At 47.0% G+C, this 24228-nt stretch overlaps 1 protein-coding gene across 1 annotated transcript in view; it reads left to right on the top strand.

The window, feature by feature from the left end:
• The window catches only part of med13a (mediator complex subunit 13a), an 82145-nt gene that overhangs the window by 49487 nt on the left and 8430 nt on the right, over positions 1 to 24228 (top strand). Inside the window, exons 6-25 of the mRNA XM_083775411.1 lie at positions 1419 to 1622; positions 2629 to 2791; positions 3356 to 3466; positions 5576 to 6376; positions 8359 to 8575; positions 10523 to 10553; positions 11322 to 11443; positions 12012 to 12102; positions 13456 to 13667; positions 14691 to 14872; positions 16422 to 17362; positions 17941 to 18108; positions 18440 to 18663; positions 19323 to 19515; positions 19792 to 20239; positions 20506 to 20737; positions 20844 to 21035; positions 22422 to 22645; positions 23482 to 23624; positions 23740 to 23898. Of these exons, the coding sequence (XP_083631537.1) occupies positions 1419 to 1622; positions 2629 to 2791; positions 3356 to 3466; positions 5576 to 6376; positions 8359 to 8575; positions 10523 to 10553; positions 11322 to 11443; positions 12012 to 12102; positions 13456 to 13667; positions 14691 to 14872; positions 16422 to 17362; positions 17941 to 18108; positions 18440 to 18663; positions 19323 to 19515; positions 19792 to 20239; positions 20506 to 20737; positions 20844 to 21035; positions 22422 to 22645; positions 23482 to 23624; positions 23740 to 23898 (5058 nt within the window). The remainder of the gene's footprint in view (positions 1 to 1418; positions 1623 to 2628; positions 2792 to 3355; positions 3467 to 5575; positions 6377 to 8358; positions 8576 to 10522; positions 10554 to 11321; positions 11444 to 12011; positions 12103 to 13455; positions 13668 to 14690; positions 14873 to 16421; positions 17363 to 17940; positions 18109 to 18439; positions 18664 to 19322; positions 19516 to 19791; positions 20240 to 20505; positions 20738 to 20843; positions 21036 to 22421; positions 22646 to 23481; positions 23625 to 23739; positions 23899 to 24228) is intronic.

The following is a 24228-nucleotide window of genomic DNA, read 5'->3' as shown; positions in this document are numbered from 1 at the left end:
TAAATAGAAGAAAAAAGGGTAAGGGTCCATCAATCAAAGAGAATGATAAATAGTAGATGCGAGTTACAGAACGTACCATACATATTTTTATAGACACTATCACACAGTGCGCATCTACCCACATATTGTACAATCATATATCACATTAAACATTCATAATCTCTTTGTAGAAATACATCTTGGTAAAGTTAAATCTCGATGCGCGTAAAGGGCGTCCATTTCTTAATAAATTGCTCATTTTGTAGCCTCTAATTGATTTTACTTTATTCAGCCATTGTTCGTGGTTAAGAAAAAAACGTTTTTCACACTTTTAGACCATATCCGTGGTCATCATATGGGCATACCTAGAGTAACAATGGATGCCAAAAAATATTTTTTTAATTACTTCCTGAAAACGAAAACGTGCTGCGTTATGACGTGTCGAGGCCCACATCGATAAAAGCCAATAAAAATGTGTCACGGTTCGGGACAGGCAGGTGTTGGACCCAAGCGCAGACAAAGGCAGAGGACAGGCAGGTCGAATACAAGGGGGTTTTATTAACCAAAATCAGGAACATACACAGGAGCACGAGGAAAAAACTAGGAGCAAGGGAAAACACTAGGAACATGGAAAATCATGAGGCGCAAAAAACCACTGACTTACAATTTACGAACGAACAAAGAACTGAAAACACAAGGGCATACTTATAGACATGGGAAAACTAGACACAGGTGAACACCACTGACAATCAACACTGGGATAGGCTGGGGATCACTAAGGGGACACAGGTGGAAACATGGGCAATCACAGGACTAGTGAGACAAGACAGGAACAGAACTACAGGGGCAGACAGGAAGGCACAAAACATGACTACAAAATAAAGGTTCACAGTGTAAGGCAAAACTGCAACTAAGAAACGAGGAAAATACAAAACATCAAAATCACAGGAACACAACAGAAAGGTAAAACAATAACAAAAACCAAGAACAGGGTACACAAGAAAACATAACACGTCACAGACTGTGACAAAATGAAGCTCACCAGTTTGATTCCCATGCTTCATTGTCCTGCTCCACACAGCTGGTTTTGATTAAAGAACTACTCCGTTTTTTATCTCATTCAAGATGACATCCAACAGTATTTTACTTGTTTAAACTTACTCGTCACGCTAAAATATGTATATAGGTTGAGTAAAGGTTCGAAATAATCCGCTGGCTTTTCCCCATGTCTCTCTGTCACTTTGTTTACAAATGACACTGCACGTGAGAGACTTCCTCTCCCATAGCCTGGAGGGATGCGACGCTCTGATTGGTTTATAAACTTCAGAGCCAGCGTTTCAAGCTGAAACTTCAAAATAAAATGCCCACCCTTTCCGTTTCACTACACCTTTAAGTACTGTACGTGAGTAAATGTGCTTCCCACCACTGCTAATGTCCAGGTGGTGTGCGGATGGTTTACCCAGCCTGTCTGGTGCTGGTGCCTCAGTCCGACATCCCCTCCGTGGCCCCTGTGGGGTCCTCCCACTGCACCGCTGTCTACTCGGGTGGCCACCAAGTGCCTGTTCGCCAGCGAGAGCCCGCCATCTCCTCCGTGACCCTCACTCCTCCCACCTCACCCGAGGAGGCGCAGACAGGTACCACCGGTATGTAGGACTGTCACCAACGGGAAATGTTAACTTGACCACAAATTGTAATAGTAATAATTGCCTGACTAATTGTGTTGGACACTGCCTTTTAGGCACAGGACAGATATAGTATATGACAAATAATAAATGACTGACAATGACAGTACTAATAATCTAACTAATTAATGTAATATCTACTACCTTTTAACTATTTTATTTTTCTAATAAAATCGTTTTTATTTTTCTGTTCTGTAAAGCGACTTTGAGTACCTCGAAAAGCACTATATAAATTGTATACATGTGTATTATTATTATGGCCATAATAGGCCATATTTAATCATTTTATACTTTCAATTTTTTATATAATGGAAATAGATGATCTACAAGCTTACAGAGATTCACAGAAAGAAAAATATGAATTGGACTATGAATTGGGCGCATAATAACTATACAATGCAGTGATGTATTGTCTCTACAAGAGAATGTGAAACCTAAAGGCTATTGTTGATGATCTATGCATGTAGAAAATCCTTGATTCTGTCATGCTAGTAACGCCAACACTGTTTTTATAAAGCAGTTTTGTTCATTGAGGTGAAGCATTTATAACGATTGCTATGTCTATTTAGCCAAAGGGAACAGCAAACCCAGACAGTCAATCCCACACAACACTAGCTAAAACACCCACAAGCAGTTATCGACATGGGATGCTCTCCTCGTACGAGCATCCGAATTTTAACGCCAAACCTTTTTTTCTGTACTATGTTGTCTTCTGTAGTATGAGATCAGACATTTACAGCAAAACATTAATTATGGACCTTGATTCCAATAATTGATAACGTAACTGCATAACGTTTACATTATGCAAGGTCAAGGACCATGGCAAAATATGTAATCGGCACATTTTGTGTGAAATAACTGAGTTCATTTTTAGACGTTATTATCTTAAGATGTTGAGCTGATATAATTATATTTGTGATGTGGCCAAGCTGCCCACTAACCACACACTCCACCCTCCCTCCACCAGTGGATTCCCACTCAGCCCAGAAGTGGGTGAGGCTGTCCTCATCAGCGGATGGCTTCAGCGCAGACACCACCAGCCACCATGGGGGCAAGATCCCACGGCGGCTAGCCAGCCAGATGGCGGAGCGGGTCTGGCAGGAATGCAATATCAACCGAGCCCAGAACAAGTAATGTTGCACACACGCACGCACACACACACACACACACACACACATGCAACACTTTCCACCAGGTGTCCCTATTTTGGGAATGATCTTCACTACGCAAGACTTACTTACCCTAACCCCTTAGATAGCATTTATGTTGGCTTAGATAGCATTTGACACAGACTTATAGCATGTTATGTAGACAGCACTATAATTGTATTGTATATAGTCATAGCACGCCATAGTACATATGTATAGCATAGTAGTGAATATGTATAGTTTATTATGTATAGTGTATGTATAGTTTCATCATATAGATATTCCGCTGTTACCTTCTTAGCTTACGCATGTTTCATGATAAATGCTTTTATGTGATGTATTCCCATGATTTTGTTCTTGCTTAAATGTAAGTCGCTCTGGATTAAGAGCGTCTGCTAAATGCCTAAATTGTAAATTGTAAGACAAAGTATAACATTGATCTTGCTATTGTTAACAAAAGTAAATTAAGTAATAATTACAAAAACTTGCAATGGCTTAAATGTGCTGATTGCAAAGTGCTTCTTCACATTGCTTTTCTCTCCTCAGACGCAAATTCTCAGCAACGACCAACGGTCCCTGTGACGAGGAGCTGAGTGAAAGACTGGGATCCTGGGATTTTGTGGAGAATTCGCAGAGGTCGAGCTGCAACTGCTCCAGGTGAGTGGCATGACTTCACGGCCTGGAGTTGATTGGCGCGGTCAGACGTGCTCATACCGTCAGTGATGTTTAAACGACGATGCACAAAAGTACGCACTGCAGCTCAGACAGGGCTCTGAAGATTTTGGCTCAGCAAAAATAATGTCTGCAACCCCCTTGCCCAGGAGTTGTGACAAGGATATTATTCTTCATTTTTCAATTCATCACTATCTTGACTAAGTGACAGCCATGCCGGGATCGAAACCCCTCGCTGGTGTGTGTTTCTGGAAGGCAAACATTTTATTCCCACGCTGATGGGAATAATGCGAGAGAGAAAGAATAGTTTGACCTCCGATGGGACACTTTAGGGACACAGCACGCGTCTACACGGGTCTAATGCTGACAAATGAGCCAGTGGCGTGTGGGAGCGGGCTAATATGTGCTGGTATAGTTGTCGCCTTGCCTTCTCATCTCCTCGGATGGAGACAGGCACAGTCGTAGAGTAACAGTTCCTCTGCTTCTATATGACTGGGAGCTCAGAAAGGGAAAAGATGTAGTCAGCGCAAACCCCCTCTGCTGTCTGTCTGTGCTCACAATCACACACTCACACAAATACTCAGAGTGCAAGACACCTTGCACCCGAGGCTGCATGTTACTGTGCACTTGTCAGCTGCAGATACATGCATGTGTTGAATGGGTTTGCCTGGGTCTTGCACCAGAAATCCGATTTTCTTCATTAAAGTGAAATAGTGAAATAGAAAATAGTAATCATTGCTATAGGGCCATAGGCCAAGGGTGTTTGTTTGGAAACAGTGGACTGTAGAATTTAGAAGGTTCCTGTGTCTTTGATCCATTAGCAATTGAATTGTCCCTGTAACATTTCAGTCTTCAGTCCAGATATTTCCTGTCCTGTCACAGTATCAAAAAAACCAAGGCCAATGTTGCCAAAAACTCAAGCTTTAGGGATTTCCATTCTTGTCTCCTAAAAAGGGTCTAGAAACTAAAATTATTCTTGAGTGCTTAAAGAGTGAACACAGTCACTTCTATAACCAGGTATTATTAAATGGGACTAGGCATGGTTATACCTCCATTGGGGAATTTCTCTTACAAGGCTACCTTTCCACCCAATGTAGACATGGCTGGCCTAGTGTGCGCGTGCTGTGCGTGCATGCGTGCGTCCTGCCATGTAGTTGTCTGTACTCACAAATACCCATTAAAGGAGATTAGAATAGCTCTGCACCACCGTCTAGTCCTCTCAGTGGTCACCCAGACATATATAGACTTAGGAATCACTGATTGTTCAAAATAAACACAGACATCACTGTTCTGGTATTGGCGTGCTCCAGCTAACAAGCAGCCAGTACTGCTGACACACATACATACATTGAGAACGTAGGCAGACAGGAGGAGGAGACGGAGGAGGCTTCCTTCCTCTGGACGAGATAAGGACACTTTCCAGGTGTTCTATCTAGATCAACATGAATGCATTGTAAGGTTAATGCCACATGTGGGAAGATGGGGGGTGGGGGGGGGGCTGTTCTCAGTCTCTTCATAATGAAACATCTGTCTACTAGCACTTGAACCCAGATGGCCCAGTCATGGCATTACTCAGAATTAAGTGTTTTTCCACTAAACTAAAGGTAAAGGTTTGTAGATAGTGATACGGCAATAGCAGGTGTGTGTGTGTGTGTGTGTGTGTGTGTGTGTGTGTGTGTGTGTGTGTGTGTGTGTGTGTGTGTGTGTGTGTGTGTGTGTGTGTGTGTGTGTGTGTGTGTGTGTGTGTGTGTGTGTGTGTGTGTGTGTGTGTGTGTGTGTGTGTGTGTCTGTGTCTGTGTCTGTGTCTGTGTCTGTGTCTGTTTGTCTGTCTGTCTGTCTGGTCAATAATGGTGAGGTCTAGAACCCTCTGTCAGCTTAAAGCATAAACTAATGGCTGCTAGATGGCAGGGCCAGATGATACAGGACCAGGTCATTTAAGGGTTTGTTTGTTTGTTTTTTGTGTTGATTTAGGTTTAAGACATCTCTGGACCATCGTGGGAATTGTCCATAATATATCCACACAATTTTTAAGTTGTGTCAACTTAAAACAGATTCAATTCTCTGACATATTTCCACTTTCCCATGTGCACACAGACACAAAGCGGTGAAGCAGCGGTCAGGCAGCACCCCAGGCCAACCCCCGTCTGCAGGACAGCCCTCCCAGACCCCCACCAAGCACAAGGCCGGGGGAGAGAAGCCTGAGAAGGGTGACAAGCAGCAGAAGAGACCCCAGACGCCCTTCCATCACCGCAGCCCGACCAGCGATGACGCCTCTATGGAGAATGAGGTGGCAGCGGGCCAGAGGCTCACCATGAGGGGGCAGGACGGGGGCCGCTTCCCCGGCATCCGCTCCACCGACGTATCGGCCATCTCCAAGCCCCCCCAGCTCCACGGCGGAGGCGTCGGCACGGCCCCATCGGAGCAGGCCGGCTCGCCCCAACCTCCCCCGCTCAGCCCTCACCCCTGCGAGCGAGGCGACGAGCAAGGGGAGGGAATGAAGAACCCCTCCACCCCCAACAGCCAGCACTTCTACCAGCCACCGCCCGAGCCCTGCCTCATAGGGGCAAAGGGCGGCGGCGAGGAGCCCGGAGGGGGGCTCGAGGGCATCGCCCAGCACTTCCCCCATCACCATCACCACCACCACCACCACCACCACCACCACCAGAACAACAACAGCAACCACCATAATCATCATCATACAGGCTACCCCGAGCCTCTGGAGCCCACCGTGTACTTGGGGGCAGCAGTCAACTTAGAGGAGGACAGCTCCCACGCCCCCTGGAGGTTCTTCAACCTTCCCCGCAGGAAAGAAGCAGAGTTGCCCACGCCGCTGCTGCCCGGGGACAAGCTGAGGGACGAGGTCGCGGCAGGACAGGACGTGGTGTCCATCACAGAGTGAGTGACATCCTGTCAGTCCGCCAGCTATACTGTTCTCCATGGCTTCTGGAGAGCGTAGAGAATGATGCAGAAGAGGCTTTAGTCCAACCGATGTCCCAGTGGATCTGTTGAAGACCATACCAATATTCTGAGATAGGGTGGGGGTGGAAAACCGGCACTCTCCCTCTACCTCTCGAAACCCCCCTCACACACACACCTCCCCGCCTGATCCCCCCTCACTCCCCCAGCCTCAGAATGTTCTGCGTTGCACTACAGCCACACAGCTAAATCTCTCGCTATGTGCCCTTTTGACATCATACGTCACTAATGTGCAGGGCAAGCAGTACGCATTGATTCCCTAACACGCTGCGTACACATGCATGCATGCGCTCTCATGCACGCACTGAACCAAGGGGGAGGTGCGGAGGGAGAGCAGCGGTAGATGAAAACATGCCTCTCCTCTGTTGTTGTAATGACCTGTGTTAAACTCACTCCATTGATAAAAATGCTGCCCTCTGGCTAACCGGGAGCACACTTTGGAATGGGCTCAGTTGGGAACGTGGCTATCATCCTGGAAGGCATCATCATAGAATTGGCACTGAAACATAAGCACTAGCCCCTTTGTATTGTGCTAGTAAAGTATTAAGTGAGGCATGCATGGATGGCGGGAGAGATGGGGCTGGGAGACGTATCTTGTCCAGTGGGCGTTGAAGCAGGCAGGACTGGCCAACAGTCCACTGAATGGCGGCCACATTGGGAATTAACGCTGGGGTTGTGCAATCCCAAGGGTCCGACTGCTGGGCAGGACTATTCTGGAGTGTTGTAATCCTCATGGCCACGGCTTTGAATGGTCACTAATCTCTGGCCCAGGCAACTGCGCACTGTCACCTCACACCAGTGCTCTCCAGGCACAATGAGAGAGGGGAGGGTGGGAAGAAGAGGAGAGGGGTGAGAGAGAGAGGGAACATAAGATGGGTCAATCCCTCTCTGCTCCTACAGAGCGGCCAGTAGTTTTCTGTGTTCACTCTACATCCCTCCCCTTCATCTCTATGGTAGTGGTGAGGAGCAACAACTAGTAGGTCAAAGTCATGGTTACATCAGTTTCTAATGAACCACACTGAACAAATATGAATGTGTTTATCTGAGATGTATGACCAATCAGTACTAGGGGTGGGTCCCGAACCTCAGGACCAAGCATGTACCGAACCAAACGTGCTTGGGTACCGGGTACCCATTACAATAATTCAATTTCGGTTCTCTCAGACACGCAGTCACACGCCATTTATTGATTTTCCCTTTTAATGGAGGCGCAGGGAACAGAGCTGATCTACAAGCCTACACCGTGTTGCATCAGCGAGGAGTCTAGAGACAGAGAGACGCGCTGTGCCTGGCACTGAAGCAGAGAAGCGTTGAAGCAACATAATTATTAAAGTTTCTTAAACGTAATTTTCAAGTGAAGTTTATGGGAGGAAACTTTTAAGAGAGAGGACAGGAGTCTTGCGCCTTTCCTGAGTTGCATCACTGCATACGTGCGCAGCACGCTGGCTGCACAGCATTGAATCAGCATGAGACGAGAGAGGAGGAGAGAGAAAGCGTTGCTTGCCAGCTTGCCAGACAGAGCCATAGAGTTATATATTAATATATGGATAATAAATGTATATATATTATTATTTATATATAATATATGAATAGTAAATAATATATGGATATATCCATTATATCCTAATGTAAATAAGATTTCTCAAACCACATCAAGAGTTGGCTTGACAAAGCTGCTTTTCAATGTGTCTACAATGCATTTGCACATTTTTATCTGGTTAGACACAATTACCTAGCATTAAAAGGCACCTTGAGTAATCAGATGCAAGTATAAACAGGGTCTTAAAAAGGGCAATAGTGGTACTGTAAAAACATCTGTCTGTGCCACACAACCAGCAGCTCTTTGACGAGCACGTGCACAATATCCCACAATCCTCATCACTTCTCTGCCTTGTCAACAGACTGATGTCTACATCCAAGTGGCCTCTGAAGGTGTCAGAGGAGCGTCTTCAGATGTACCGGGCCCGACAGAACCAGTACCTGGCTGCTGCCATTGTGGACGGCGACCACGAGCCGGAGGTGGACCCCTACGCCTTCGAGGAAGGGGACGTCAAGTTCACCTTCTCCAACAAGAAGGATAAGGCAGGCGGCGAACGTGAGCCTGGAAAGAAACACAAGGTAAGTGGCAAACCCTGTCTGAGGGCTGCAGGTCTGATCCCTGTAACAGCCTCACGCATGTTCCTGATGAAGCGCCCTTGAGCTGGTCACACTCCAATCACTAACTGCTTGCTCATTGTCAATCAACCAGGAGGATAATGAAGCCGTCAGATGAAGTGCCTCACACTTGACCTGTCCTTCAGTACCCGGCTCCTCCCACGCAACCTTTGTGGGAGGAGGGTCATGGGGCCTCGTTATTAGGACCCAGGGAATGTGGGGAGGTAGAATATAGGCCATGTGCCGGTCGGTGTGTTTGGCAAAATGCTGTGCTAAAAATAACAGGGCGACTGCTTTCCACACTATCTCTGTGTAAATTCTAACTGAACAGGAAACTTAGCCCCCCTAGCTGCCATTGTTAGCAGAGCCCAAGGGATGACCACATAGTTAGCCCCTCTAATTTCCTCCAAGTTGTTTTGTTTTTCCTGTTGGACCTGGACTCTCTCTCCCCCCCTCATCCGCTCCGCTGTGCTCCGCTCCGCTCTGCCTGTGGGGCTGTTGTGTGAGCACTGGCTCCATTTCCAGGCCAGGGCCACCTGTTAGTTGTGGATCGCCCTCAGCATTTGGAAGAAGAACGTGAGTGCGAGTTTGTGTGTGACTGTGCGCTCAATCTGGCTTCATGTTTTCAGAAATCTGGAATAAAGCCCGAGAAACAAACCTGGCTTACTGAACCATTAAGCTCAAAGAGCACACTCCAACCACCCCCCCAAAATCATCCCACCCACCCCTGAGGGTAGCTTTCATCTGTGTGCTGTAATTTAACGGTGTAGACTAGACTAGACTGCATGTACTCCCAGGAGCCTGTGTGTGTGTGTGTGTGTGTGTGTGTGTGTGTGTGTGTGTGTGTGTGTGTGTGTGTGTGTGTGTGTGTGTGTGTGTGTGTGTGTGTGTGTGTGTGTGTGTGTGTGTGTGTGTGTGTGTGTGTGTGTGTGTGTGTGTGTGTGTGTGTGTGTGTGTGTGTGTGTGTGTGTGTGTGTGTGTGTGTGTGTGCGCGTGCTTGATGATCCTTTTGAAATTCTTAATTGAACTTTCAAGGCCCATTTTAGTCTGGACTGCAGGTCATTCCACGACCAGGGGCCAAAGAAAGCCATTTTTTGTACCCCCCTCAGATTTGAAGGGTGGCACTACACACCGTAAATACCAGCCAGGTATTTGATCTGAGGTTTAGACCATTTTTAACCAAATTGAATTCGGAGTAAATGTAAGGAAGCAGATCACCAAGAATGGCTTTATAAATGAAAATATACCAATGATGCAGCCTGTGATATGTCAATGAGAACCAACCAACTGCAGCATACCATGGACCAGAAAGTCATTAAGTAATGATGTTACAAGAGCTAAAAATAAAAATGTGGAGTGAAATCTCTTGCTGTGGACTGTTCTCTAAAGTCAGCCAGGAACCATGTTGGAATGAAGTGTTCTTAATTTAACATGTTAAATTGTCGTCTTCGTCCATAAAATCAAATCAATCAATCAATCAATCAATCAATCAATCGTTGACAACACACAGCTACACACTAGGGCTAGGCCCATTACTGGAACACACAGCTACACTCTAGGCCCATTACAGGAACACGCTCACAGTCAGAGTCCACCCCTGATATCCTTATATTGACGTCTGGGCGGTAGCATAAGTTCTCCCTGACGCATGCTGGAAATCTCATTTGCCACAGCAGAGAAAAAAACAGCATTCTCCTTGGAGAGAGACTGATCCCCAGGGTCCTGTGTAATTTGACTGCCTTCAGAATGGGGTCTGGCCTGTTTTGGCAGATGTCCCCTTGGTCTAGACTCAGTCTATGAGTTTGATTTAAAAAAAATGTGTCTGGCAGGAAGAAACTCACTTTTTGCCATTGTTGTACAATGAGTGATTCTGTCCCCTCTGTTTCATTTGGTTGTACTTTTCTCTCCCAGGGAGAAGATGGAGCAGCCGGCCCATCAGACGGTAAGACTGCTCTTCTATTTCTACAACACGGCCCTTTGTCTTGCTTTGTAGCAGGGCTGTTTTGTGGCTCCTACACACTGCACCATGTTTGCTCCCATTATGCTGTCGGGGAGCATTTTTGGCGCTCACCGACAAAACTCCCGATCTGACGCAAGATCGGGCTTTGATCGCCGAGACCTTCCCGATCGGTTAGTGTGAAAGCCACAAAGATATAATGACAGTCGATTTAAAAAAAAAGACTGTAGTGTGAAATACATAACGATCTGATGACTCTCCGACAACTTTAAAACTCCTACAGTGTGTAGGGGCCATCACAAGCACACACACACGCACGCACGCACGCACACACACACACACACACACACACACACACACACACACACACACACACACACACACATCTGATATGATACATGATTATTCACCAAATCGAATATGCAATTTAAACACTTGCTGCAGCTTATCACCCCCCCCCCCCCCCTCCCGCTGCATTCTGTACAACATCTGAATGGCAGGCAGACCGGTAGCACTACTACTTTTTCCTCTTCCAGCAAGTTCCCAATTAAAACATCAGCCCTCCAGAACACTTATGGCACCACTTGACAAGCTCTGACACCTCTGGGACTGCACAGAGTTAGGAGCCAAGTGGTTGTGTTGACTAAACCTGTGTGTGTGTGTGTGTGTGTGTGTGTTGTGTGTGTGTGTGTGTGTGTGTGTGTGTGTGTGTGTGTGTGTGTGTGTGCGTGTGCGTGCGTACACTACACACAGATGCCCAGCGGGCAGCCGCTCACAACCGCATGGCCTCCACCAGCCTGATCCATGAGACTGACCTAGTGGTATCCATCAATGACCTCGACAACCTCTTCAACTCAGACGAGGATGAGCTGACTGTGAGTAGGAGCCATGTGCTCCAACTAGAAAAAACAAACCAAACCCTGTAGAAGTGTGTGCACGTCGTACAGTGTGCATGAGATAATGTGAAAGTGCATGTTTTCCTTTGCGTGTGAGGCGGTTTACATACTGTATGTCTGTGCCAGTTGGAGTGATGTCTCTCCATGCTGTCCATCAACGGCTGTCAGATCCTTCTTCAGCCCACTGTGGTCTAATATAGTGGCTTAGATTCCAAACAGCTCTGAGATGGATGGCTTCCAAACAGCCACTCCGTCACTACAACTGGCACAGCATTGCTGATGCCCACTACATTGATTCTGCAGTCTCTCTCTCTCTCTCTCTCTCTCTCTCTCTCTCTCTCTCTCTCTATCTCTCTCACACTCACACACACACACACACACACACACACACACACACACACACACACACTGGCACACGTGCAGGCAGGTCTGCTGCACATTCATATACACTAACAACTAACAGTACAAATGCTTTAGGCTTATACATAGAAATTGCTTCGATTGTTGAGGTTGCTAAAAAACACTGACTTTTAACCTTTGCCCACAGCCTGGCTCCAGGCGAGCTGCAAATGGGACTGAAGACAAGTTTGGCTCTAAGGAACCAAAGCCAGCCACTTTGGACCCTGTGTCCTGCATCAGTATGTATTTCTGTCTGTCTCCGGCTGTCTTTCTTCCCAGCGCATTGATTCACTGCATGCATTCCCTTATCCCAAGATTGGTTCGAGGATTATATTACCTTAACCCCACTTGAGAACTCTGAAGATTAATAATGATATCGTTAGATTTAACTGGAGACCACTTTAAGTTTGACATGTGTTATTTCTCTATGCACAATGCCTGGTAAGTGGGATGGGATCAAATGCATTGATCTCTAATGAAAGTGAAAGCTTTCCATACTTCCAGCACCATTAGTGCTCCCCTTGTGCCTTGCCACCTAGTGGCGGAGAGCACAGCTCTATTTGTTTATCTTTGCATTCATGGCTTCTGGCACAGAACGGACTTCTTAGTGTCATTGGAGCAGGTGCTACTGTCTCATTATCTCCTGTATGACTGTCACACTGACATTGTTTTGTTTGTGCTCTTATCCATATAAATATGCCATAATCTGTTTCTCAGTAAACATGGAAGACATAAATATGAAAGCAGGATTCAGGCATAGCCGGATTGGATGGTGTTTGCAGTAGAATTAGATTTGAATTATTTAGCAATTTGAGCAGGAGTAATAATTTATGATCTCTGATTCAGGCAACATGGCAACATGTATTTTCCCACAACCAAACGGGCGTGCTGGTCATTTGGCACCACTGGTGTAGATGAATAAATGAATGCCATCTCAGGTCTAGTGTTTTCACCACAAATCCTGTTTGTGAGACGCCTCCCATGATGCATCTGGCTATTATGAGATGAGTTGCTGTTTTTACACAAGGCTTCTGTGAGAGGAAATTAGGGTGTTCAGTTGCAGTGTGACATTGTTCATCGCTGACTGCACTGTGCTGTAATTTGGAGTTGTCTTTCTTTAAACAGACATGCTGTTGTACACTTATGACCTGCAGCCGTTGTAGCAAAATCTGTTTGCTAGAAAGCTTTTAAACCTATTTTTACACACTAGCTTTTATGCTTTATTAGCCTTTATTGCATTTATAAACCTATTTATTTAATATGCTATATGTTTAGAATTGTGTTATTTCATTCGTTTTACTTAACTGCAAAGCATTTTGTTTTAAAAGTTTAAAGTTTATTTTGAGTATCTCTACTGGGAGAATGTGTCTCTGACAGCCTGTGTCTTTCCTCTGCTCCAAGCTCAGCAGAATGTGTCTCTGACAGCCTGTGTCTTTCCTCTGCTCCAGGCTCAGCAGAATGTGTCTCTGACAGCCTGTGTCTTTCCTCTGCTCCAGGCTCAGCAGAATGTGTCTCTGACAGCCTGTGTCTTTCCTCTGCTCCAGGCTCAGCAGAATGTGTCTCTGACAGCCTGTGTCTTTCCTCTGCTCCAGGCTCAGCAGACCTGCACCAGATGTTTCCCACGCCTCCCTCGCTAGAGCAGCACATCATGGGATACTCTCCCATGAACATGTGCAACAAGGACTACGGCAGCATGGAGGCCCACCAGGGTATGACCTCGCTGGACGGCACCTCTTCGCTCGGTGGCCACTTCAAGATCGAGGTGGAGGAGAGCTTCTGCAGCCCGAAGCCCTCTGAGATCAAGGTGAGACTATGGCTTGTTTGATCTGTCTGTAGTCCATCTGTCTGTAGTCCAGTCTGTCTGTAGTCCACCACAGCAGTGGTTCTCAAAGTAGGGCCCGTCAATATGTTCTAAACTACCACACTACTGCTACTTTTATTGGACAGTCAGAACTTAACGCTAGGCAACATGCCAACGGGACAACAATTGTCAACAAAGTTGTGAACAAAGTTTTACCAAGTCCCTACCAAGCATCCAAAGTGTTGCTGTAGTGGCAACATGTACAATGAAATGTCTTTTTTCAAGTTCAGTACATAAAGGTAATGGAGTTTTACATATTTTGACTCTCCCTGCACATGGACCTTGATGATGATTGTGTGTGTGTGCGTGCGAGAGAAAGAGAGATTTTGATTACTGTTTGTGATCAGTAAAGAGACCCAGAGTCGAACCGTTGATTACAAATGTTGATAATTAAATATTTCTTGTTTAAGTAAGTCACCAGAAAAAAGAAAGAACGAGAAAACAAAACGTGGTTTCAAAACTGAGGGACCAAAATGTTTCTGTACGGTCATACCTCTATTATTAATATTATTAATATTATTATTAAATGTTTCTGTACAGTCATACCTCTATTATTATTATTAACAAGTAAGACGCGCGCGGGAAGCGAACGCAGCTCGTGTGTGTGTGTTACAGCTGCGCCCTGTGTGTGTATGTGTGTGTGTGTGTGTGTGTGTGTGTGTGCTACAGCTCCGCCCTCTGGTGGCGGGCGGGTGGTGTCACAGCGGGACAGACAGACAGACATGATCTGCAGGGTCTCATAGTTAGTGCTCATTGCGTTCGCAATAAATGTTTCTGTACGGTCATACCTCTATTATTATTATTATTAAATGTTTCTGTACGGTCATACCTCTATTATTATTATTATTATTATTATTATTATTATTATTATTATTAAATATTTCTGTACGGTCATACCTCTATTACTGTATAATATTGTACTTCTATGTGCTCATCGCCCTTGCTATGCCTTCTTGTCTTCCTCAGGACTATTCATTTGTGTACAAACCAGAGTTGTGCCAAGCATTTGTGGGCTGTTCCATGTTTGCCCCTCTGAGGACGCTACCCAGCCAGTGTCTGCCCCCCCTCAAGGTGCCAGACGAGTGTATCTACAGACCAAGCTGGACCATGGGCACTGTGCCCATCATGACCTTCCTCAACAAGGACAGGTACAGCCATGTTTGTGCCACCGCTTTGAATGAGACTCGTCCCAAATGAGAAATGTTCAGTTAGTTCCACAGCTTTGATATTTGATATAACTGCAATAGAGAAGAAAGTACTGCCGAAGCAGACACCCCGCTACACTCCAGGTAGAGAAGCAATGCTTCTAGGTGCAAGGCTCAATGATGCATGATAAAATGAAGAAAATGCCAGCACTCAATATATGTCCTTTTCACAAGATTTATTTATTTAGACAACCACCATATACACCAAGGTGCCATTAGCTAGTGTGTAATTTGGTGTCTCTCTCTCTCTCTCTCTCTCTCTCTCTCCATCTTTCTATCCATCCATCCACCCATCCACCCATCCATCCACCCCCCCCCCCCCCCCCCTCTCCCCTACCTATCTATATCTCTCTCTCAGTCCAGACACAGGTCTATCCCCAGGTCCCCCTTAGCAGGCTGCTTTGTTTCTCATGCATGGTTGCCATAGGGCAGGCAACCCATAGGGCAACCTAGAAGGCATAAAATGCCTTCTAGGTTGAAGATGAGGATTCTGTAAGGAGAGTGCTTAGCTGGTGCTCATGGTGGCTCCATGTCACCTCGCAGCTCATCTACCCAGCCCCTTCCTGAAACTAAACAGGCAACACACAAATTGGTTTGTAATGGGTGGTAGTCTTGTTCTTATTATTACCTGGGATAATATATGGGCTATGCAGGCCAGCCATGCAATAGGTACCTTACACACAGCGAAGACTAAAGTCTCAAAGTTTCAAAGGAGTTTTTAAAGGCTGCATTATTATTTTAAATGCCTGCCTTCCTTAACCTGGTTGGCTGCAGGAGAGAGGCGTGCAGGGACTCCGTTCTGATGGAGCCTTGCCAGGAGTCGGTTCCCACATTCTGCTAGGGACAGGATGTGCTCCCTTCTCCCTCACACATACACAAAGTCTCTCTCTCTCTCTCTCTCTCTCTCTCCACAGCTGCTTGCCAGCCCATAAATAGACCTTACCTCACAGGGAACGCTTGTTGAAATGCTTGTCTCTTCCTTACGCTTGCTCTCTCTCTCTCTCTCTCTCTCTCTCTCTCTAGATCTCTCTCACTGTCTCTCGGTCACTCACTATTTCTCTACTCTTCTCCTTTTTCCTGTTCTCACTGTCTACCACTCTAGTTCTCTCTTGTGTAAACATGTGTGCAGTGTGAGCCTACACTGCATTCCTCTTGCAGCGCACGTTGTCGCTGTCGCCCTGCTGTTCTCTTATTATTAGTTGACCTATTTACAGGAATGCAGTCCGAACAATAGGATGGTGCAAATACAATATTTTAGTTTGATATTTTACCAGCATAACATCATCATTAGCTTTTTTCTTTTTATCCCCTCGAAAACAAGATTAAGTAATACAGTATAGTCTAGTGTGCATTTCTACATTATTGTTGTCAAATAAACATGTTCTTACCTTCGGCTTCATGAATCATTATTTTGTTAATCCACACATTCCTGTCTCTAACTCCTCTTTTCCTGTTCTGCTCTCTCCCCATCCCCCCATCCCATCGTCTGCAGTAACATCCCCAGTGTGGGCAGCACCATGGACCAGGACTACAGCCAGAGTTACACGCCTCAGACCCACACGCCCTTCATGTCCAACAGTGCACCGCCCAGCAACAGCGGAGCTGGTATCCTGCCCTCCCCTGCCACGCCGCGCTTCTCTGCCCCAACCCCGCGTACCCCCCGCACGCCTCGCACACCCCGCGGCCCCAACAGCGTCCAGGGCTCGCTCAAGTACGAGAATTCAGACCTGTACTCGCCGGCATCCACGGCTTCCACGTGTCGGCCACTCAACTCGGTGGAGCCCGCCACGGTTGCGTCTGTCCCTGAGGCGCACAGTCTCTACGTCACGCTCATCCTCTCGGAGTCTGTGATGAACCTCTTCAAGGACTGCAACTTTGACAGCTGCTGCATCTGTGTGTGCAACATGAACATCCGTGGCGCCGACGTAGGCGTGTACCTGAGTGACCCCGTAGGCGAGGCCGAGGAGCCTTGCGGCTGCGGTTTCAGCGCCGTGGTCAACAGGCACTACGGCAACGGCTCAGGGCTCTTCCTGGAGGACGAGCTGGACATCATCGGACGTGGTTCAGACGCAGGCCGCGAGGCAGAGAGGCGCTTTGAGGAGCTGCGGCTCGCCTCGCTGGAGAGGACCGGCGTAGGTCGGGGCTCAGCCGAGCGCGTCCCAGACGAGCTGATCCTCCTCCTGCAGGACCAGTGCACCAACCCCTTTTCGCCCATCTCTGCCTCCTCGCCAGAGGCCGACGGGCCTCCATGGGGGCTGAGTGGAGGCATCAGCGCACCTCCACCATGCCTGAGGGTAGAGGAAAGGGACTACCACAGCGACTGCTACATGGCACTGGAGCACGGCAGGCAGTTCATGGACAACATGTCTGGGGGCAAAGTGGACGAGGCGTTGGTCAAGAGCACTTGCCTGCACCACTGGTCCAAACAAAATGGTAAGATGATATCTGCATGTTATTAAAATGTTCATCCCCAAAGCTGCCCAGTTCACACGCCCCTACTATCTGATAGCAGTGTTTTTTTAAGACACCTAAAGTAAACACAAACTTTTAATTATACGGTAGCATTTGATTTAGAAAGTGGTTCCCAATATGTAAAAATCCACACATACATGTAGTTAAAAATAGAACTAACTAGTAAATATCATCACCTGCTCCCCTTAATAGTCGTCTGACTGACTGAAGAAGGAGGAGGCGGAGACGGATTAAGATTTGTGCTGTACACGGATTCAATTCATGTTCCATAAATGAAATAATGACAGTCAATTACAGGATGAATATAGATGGCCAGTTACTGAAATGCAATTTATACTTTTATTATATGGCAGGCCTTGTTGACTGATTTGGAAGAGATTTTGAAGGTCTGGTTCCAAAAATTAACCAGTATTTAATGTGTAAAATCCATGATATTTACATTGGAATGTGTGGGAGTGAACTAAGTGGGAGAGGGCGGGGCTTAGCTAAAGGTGAATTAATCTGTGCCCCCTTCCTTTTCTTCCTCGTCCTGTCTCCAGCGGTGGACGTCAGTGCACTGTGCTCTCAGGATGTTCTGCGAGTGCTCATGTCCCTCCAGCCTGTACTGCAGGATGCCATCCAGAAGAAGAGGACCGTGCGCTCGTGGGGCGTGCAGGGACCGCTCACCTGGCAGCAGTTCCACAAGATGGCCGGACGTGGTTCCTACGGTAATAATGTGACGCGCGATATCCAGCTTGCTCTTTGGTTCTTACCTTAAAATCAGCGGATGTTAATTGATACCCAGTAGGAGATTGACAATCGCATTTGTTAAAAAAATTACTGGGTTTGTGACTTTGTGTGTGCAACTGTGCATGCGCATGCGTGCGTGTGTTTTGGGAGTAGGGAGATGCTTTGCATGCTGTCAGATCAATAGGCAGCACAGTCCCTCTGCTGTGAGCCAGATGTCTGCTCTGTGGGGAGGAGAAGCTGCTAGCTGACACTTCCCTCGTCTTACACCACTTACTCATCACTCTGTCTGTCTCTCACTGTCTCCCACAGGCACAGACGAGTCACCAGAGCCTCTTCCCATCCCTACCTTCCTGGTGGGCTACGAGTATGACTTTGTGGTGCTGTCACCCTTTGGCCTGCCCTACTGGGAGAAGCTGCTACTGGACCCGTTTGGCTCCCACCGTGACGTTGGCTACCTGGTGGTGTGTCCCGACAACGAGGCCCTGCTCAGCGGAGCCAAGAGCTTCTTCCGAGACCTCACTGCAGTCTATGAGGTGGGTACTGCAGTCTCACTGCAGTCTATGAGGTGGGTAGCCAGCCAGGTTATGTGAAGTTTTTATCAGCAGACGGATCAGCAGCAGCAGGTCCACTGTGCTAATAAGCCAAATATGTCTAATATTAGAATTGCCATCAGAACAAAAAATGATATGGGGGGGGACACAAGTTGATGATGTCATTTGTCCATGTGTGGTCCAGGTAGTTTTTTGTCATATTTTTGAGGGTCTACCTACAGGTTTAATGTTTGTTTTAGTTCAATGTTTGTTTTAAAAACTCCATTGACAATGAAGGGAAATTTTACGTCATCTTGTCCCTAACACAAACATTAAATGCCATTAACAATAAAGATAATTTGTTTTGCCACCATTACATCACCTAATCATAGCAACATGAGTTAGACTTATGTTAGCGCCCCTCACTTCACACAGGTGTGATTTTTCATCCCAGAAACTACTAGAGTACTTATGAAAACCATGATATTACTAATGAACCACTATGGTACTCGTAATAACTGTTATGTTAGTTGAAAACAGCTTGTTAGTGGAAAGCTTGCACCTCCATATTGTAAACCATGAAGACGTTATAGAAATTCAGGCCTGTTACCATTTACGTGTGTGTGTGTTTGGTGTGTGTGTGTGGTGTGTGTGTGTCGCAGGCATGTCGACTAGGCCAGCACCGGCCCATTTCCAAAGGACACCCTGACGGCATTGTGCTCGTGGGCGGCAGCGCGGCCAAGAAGCTAGCGGAGCAGCCGGTGAGCGACTGGTTCCTCAAGGCTGCCAGCAGTAGCAACAGCGACGCCTTCACCAAGCTCAAACTCTATGCACAAGTGTGCCGCCACGACCTCGGTAAATCAACTGCTGCCACGTTTCTGGGGCCTCAGTCACGTTCGGTAGGGGGGAAGGGTTCTTTTGCTGTTTAATGCACAACTTTGAATTCCTGAATGTACACCTGTGATAAATCCTTCCTTCTTGAAGAAAGAATACTAGCTTGAGAGCATTGGCGTTTGGAAGTGAAAGAAGCTTTGATTTATGAAATAAGAATTAAGATGAAGTCAAATTGTGAAATCCTTTTGATCACAGTGTTCACAGTTCTCGTATTAATTACATTTGATCTCCCCTCAGCACCGTACCTTGCCTCACAGCCATTGGACAGCTCCCTCCTCACACAGCCCAGTCCCCTGCCCTCGTCCAACCAACCCTCGTCGACGCAACTGTCTGGCTCCTCCTCCTCTTCCTCCACCTCAGGCTTAGCTGGCCAACCGGGCTCTGCGACCCCCGGAGGCTCCTCCTCCTCCTCCCTTCCCAATAGCAGTAGCAGTAGCAACGCACCTGGCAACACTTCCAGTTCAGCCAACAGTGCCAACAGCTTGGTGGCACCCTCGGGCCAGTCTGGCAGTGGGATGCCGTCTGCCAAGCCAAGCTCTTTCCCCCCCTTCGGGAGCACGGGTAACCAGGGCCAGGGTGGCCTCCAGAGCGGACAGCTGGGCCAGCAGGCTGGGACCCAGAACGCTGCTGCCTCAGGGGACAACTCCACCAGCCAGGCCCAGGGGCCCGCTGAGCCTCCAGAGAGGTAATACACCAACCACACACACGCACACATGCACACAGATACGCACGCAGATACACACGCACGCACGCACGCACGCACACACACACACACACACACACACCAATACACACCCAAACACACACACAACACACCCATGCCAAGAACACACCTCATCAACTCACAGAAAAGTCATGTCGTACATTTGGATGATTTTTATCGTGTTCTGTCGGGGTAAAATAAACGTCCCTCTCTTTTCCTCCCCCCCCCCCCCCCCCCCCCCCCCCCAGCACTTTGGAAAGAGACAAGGTGGGCGTGCCCACCGACGGGGAGTCCCACGCCATCACGTACCCACCAGCCATCGTGGTTTACATCGTTGACCCCTTCAGCTACGAGGAGACGGAAGGGGGCTCTGGCCCCATGCCAGCTCCCTCCAGCGTGTGGACTCTTGGCCTACTGCGCTGCTACCTGGAGATGCTCCAGTTCCTGCCGCCACACATCCGTAGCTCCATTTCTGTACAGGTGAAAATAGAAACATGCTTTTAGATTTAACATGGCATTTTGTTCATTGTTTAAAAAAATTGTTGCATAAACTCTAGAGACCTTCCGTTGTTTGGCGTTCCCACAGATCATCCCATGCCAGTACCTGTTACAGCCCGTCAGAGGCGAGGACCGCCACATCTACGCCCAACACCTCAAGTCTCTAGCCTTCTCCGTCTTCGCCCAGTGCAGACGCCCACTGCCCACCTCCACCAACGTCAAGTCGCTGACCGGTTTTGGTCCTGGCCTTGCCATCGACACAGCACTGAAAAGCCCAGAGGTAAATGTTGGCCGTGTACCATTGGCGTTCGCACGGTGACGACTTGTCTTTTTTTTGATAACCGGCATTGGCCTATGCCTGTGCTCTCGGGGCTCATTAAAAATCTTTCATTTCATTTCTTTCATCTTTCATTTCTGTGTTTAAGTGAATAATATATTAGTGTTTTATGTTCATTGGGACCACAAACTGGGTGCTACTATGTCCACAAATGTTCGTTCTCTCAGAAACAAGGAGATGCTGCTATATGGATAAATGTTGTTGTTAAATGCAATATTTTTCATTCATGTTTTTTTATACAATTATCAACTATAACTAATTGTATTAATTTAAAACAAGTGTACTGCTGACAGAGAATTTATTATTAAATTGTCGTATTCATCAGAGGCATTATATATCAGCCATCTGTCCTGCGATATAAATAATCATCAGCCATTGAAAAATCGGTTGACAATTTCTGGCAGGTGATGACAAGGGACAATGTTTGAACTCAGGCACGTGAGTCAGTGAGAGCAATTCTTCCATCGATAGCCTGTAAACATAGACTGACGACACGCCCCAGTAGTGGCAATTTCATCTTCCTCGGCTTGTGTTTAGCCCCGGCAACCTGAATTGACCTGACCCAGCCTGGCCTTTTGCCCCGGCCGATCACTCTACCAGAGAGAAGGAGAGCAAAGGCAATGAGACGCAGAGCTTTTAGCGCTAACCGTCCTAGTAGTCTTTTCCTTCCTGGAACAGCACCAGGGGAACTTGTAACCCACGGCTTCTTCAGAGTTTTCTTTCCATTATCTGCTTGGCTGACTCCCTGAGACCTCCCTAATGGGATCTCGGCTCCAGGTTTAGACAGGGGAGCGCTTCAGACCACGGCCCAATTCAATTGACTTCCTCCTCCACAGTCAGTACTACCTTTTACACACGACACAGCATGCTGCCGAGTTGCAAGAAATGGAGGAAACGAGATTTCATTGGGGTGGGGCCAAAGGCAGCGACGGAGAGAAGAGAATACGCGTTTGTTTTTTTCAAATACTAACTGGGCAGAAATAATATTCACGGCCCAGGCCGCCGGCATAGTGTTCCGGGAACCCTAGGCTGCAATGCCAGTCTGACAGCGTGTCAAATCCCCATCCCGACAACCTTTGCTGCATGTCACTCCCCATCTCTCTCCCCATTCCTGTCAGTCTACTGTCCTATCAATAAAGGCATAAAAGTCCCAAAACAAATAACGATATTCACTGGGGAGTGGGGAGACACCCCACAACCTCCCCTTTCATTGATATCACATGAAAGCTAAAGAATTCTAAAATATGTTTATTTTTTTCCCATTGCCACAGACTTTAACATGTCTGTGGCCCGTATTTAACATGTGACATTGTGCCCCGCCGTCCACAGAGACCTGAGTGTCCACGTCTGTACACGCCTCCCTTCATCCTGGCGCCGGTGAAGGACAAGCAGACGGAGCTGGGAGAGACGTTCGGCGAGGCGTCGCAGAAGTACAACGTGCTGTTCGTGGGCTACTGTCTGTCTCATGACCAGCGCTGGCTCCTGGTCACATGCACTGACCTCTACGGCGAGCTGCTGGAGACCTGCATCATCAGCATCGACGTGCCCAACAGGTGGGTGGGGAGCAGGTCTACAGGTCTACAAGCAGCATTATCATCAGCGTTCTCAATGTTTAACACGATCGTAGTATCAGATTGTCATAACAATGGATGAAGTTTGAATAAACTTATAACACAATATAATATACAGTACACAGGTACGTGATATTAGAAGAGCAATTCAAAGAGCATAAGTATACTGCATACTGTAGTCTATTTTTTCCATGCAGAATATATATTTTTATATTATTTGTTTCATTTGGAAAAAGCAGTACAGTATTGACAGCATTTCAATATGTACACATAGGACACAAGTGCATTTCCCAAGATTTTTCTTCCCTCCATCCCCCTTCATCCCCCCCTCCAAGTGGCTCCATCTCCAATGTCTCTGTATAATCCTCTCTTTCTTCAGATGGGCTACATATGACAACATATGACAAGTCCACACTTACAGGGGCAACAGGGCAATATCGCTTCAGATTGTACATTTCAGAAGGAGGAGAAGAAGAAAGAGTGGGCACAAAAAGAAAAAGACAAAGACAAAAAAACAACAACCAAATAAACGAAAGTATTTACATTATTGCTGAGGGGGACAAAAATAAAACAGCTTTGGACTTCGACCATGAGAGGAGGAAGGGTGTCTTAAACATCTTCTACAAAGATCATAAAGCAGGCAATTAGGACCAGTGAGATCACACGAAGTCCGCTCTCAGAGGGGCGATGTGCACTATCCAGTTGTTCCAAATTTGGTAGAAATTGTCTAGTCTGGTTCTTAGGATGTATGTTAATTTTTCCATTAACAGCGGTTTTGTTTTTTCGCGTGTGTGTGTGTGTGTTTGTGCGATCCACAGGGCGCGGAGGAAAAAGGGCTCTGCACGGAGGCTGGGACTGCAGAAGCTCTGGGATTGGTGCTTAGGGCTGGTGCAGATGACATCAGTCCCATGGAGGGTGGTGATAGGCCGACTGGGCAGGATGGGGCATGGGGAGTTAAAAGGTAAATGTTTGACTGTTATACAAAGCCTTTTTTATCACCAGAAGTTAAAAATGTTATTATGACATTTGTGTGTCTAGTTTTTCTTCTTTTCTCACTCATTGTCTTCTTTTTTCAGACTGGAGTATCCTGCTGAGCAGGAGAAACCTGCAGTCTCTGAGTCGTCGTCTGAAGGAGATGTGTCGCATGTGTGGCATCTCCGCCTCGGACACCCCCAGCATCCTCAGTGTGTGCCTGGTTGCCATGGAGCCACAGGGATCGTTTGTCATCATGCCAGGTACAGTGTGTCCCTGCATGTTCTCGGCCACAAGTGTGAAAGAAAGAGTTGGACGAGCTCATGCAGTCCATAAACATGCCATTACAATCTGTTTTAAATCTGGGGCGATTCCTGTAGCCCTGTAAGACATATTGCTCCACTGAAAGTGGCAGGCCTGTCATGTCTTCATGTCTCGTGTGTGTGTGTGTGTGTGTGTGTGTGTGTGTGTGTGTGTGTGTGTGTGTGTGTGTGTGTGTGTGTGTGTGTGATGGATGGCACTAGCATATCACAATGCATGTCCCCTCCTGGCAGATTGATGGCAGAGAGGATGGTGTAGCCACTAGCCCTCTC

The sequence above is a fragment of the Protomyctophum parallelum genome (genome assembly GCF_964188405.1).
Source record: "Protomyctophum parallelum genome assembly, chromosome: 1".
In the NCBI taxonomy this organism is placed as follows: domain Eukaryota; kingdom Metazoa; phylum Chordata; class Actinopteri; order Myctophiformes; family Myctophidae; genus Protomyctophum; species Protomyctophum parallelum.
The sequence above is the reverse complement of the archived record's forward strand: the minus strand, read 5'-3'. Positions and strand labels throughout refer to the sequence as shown.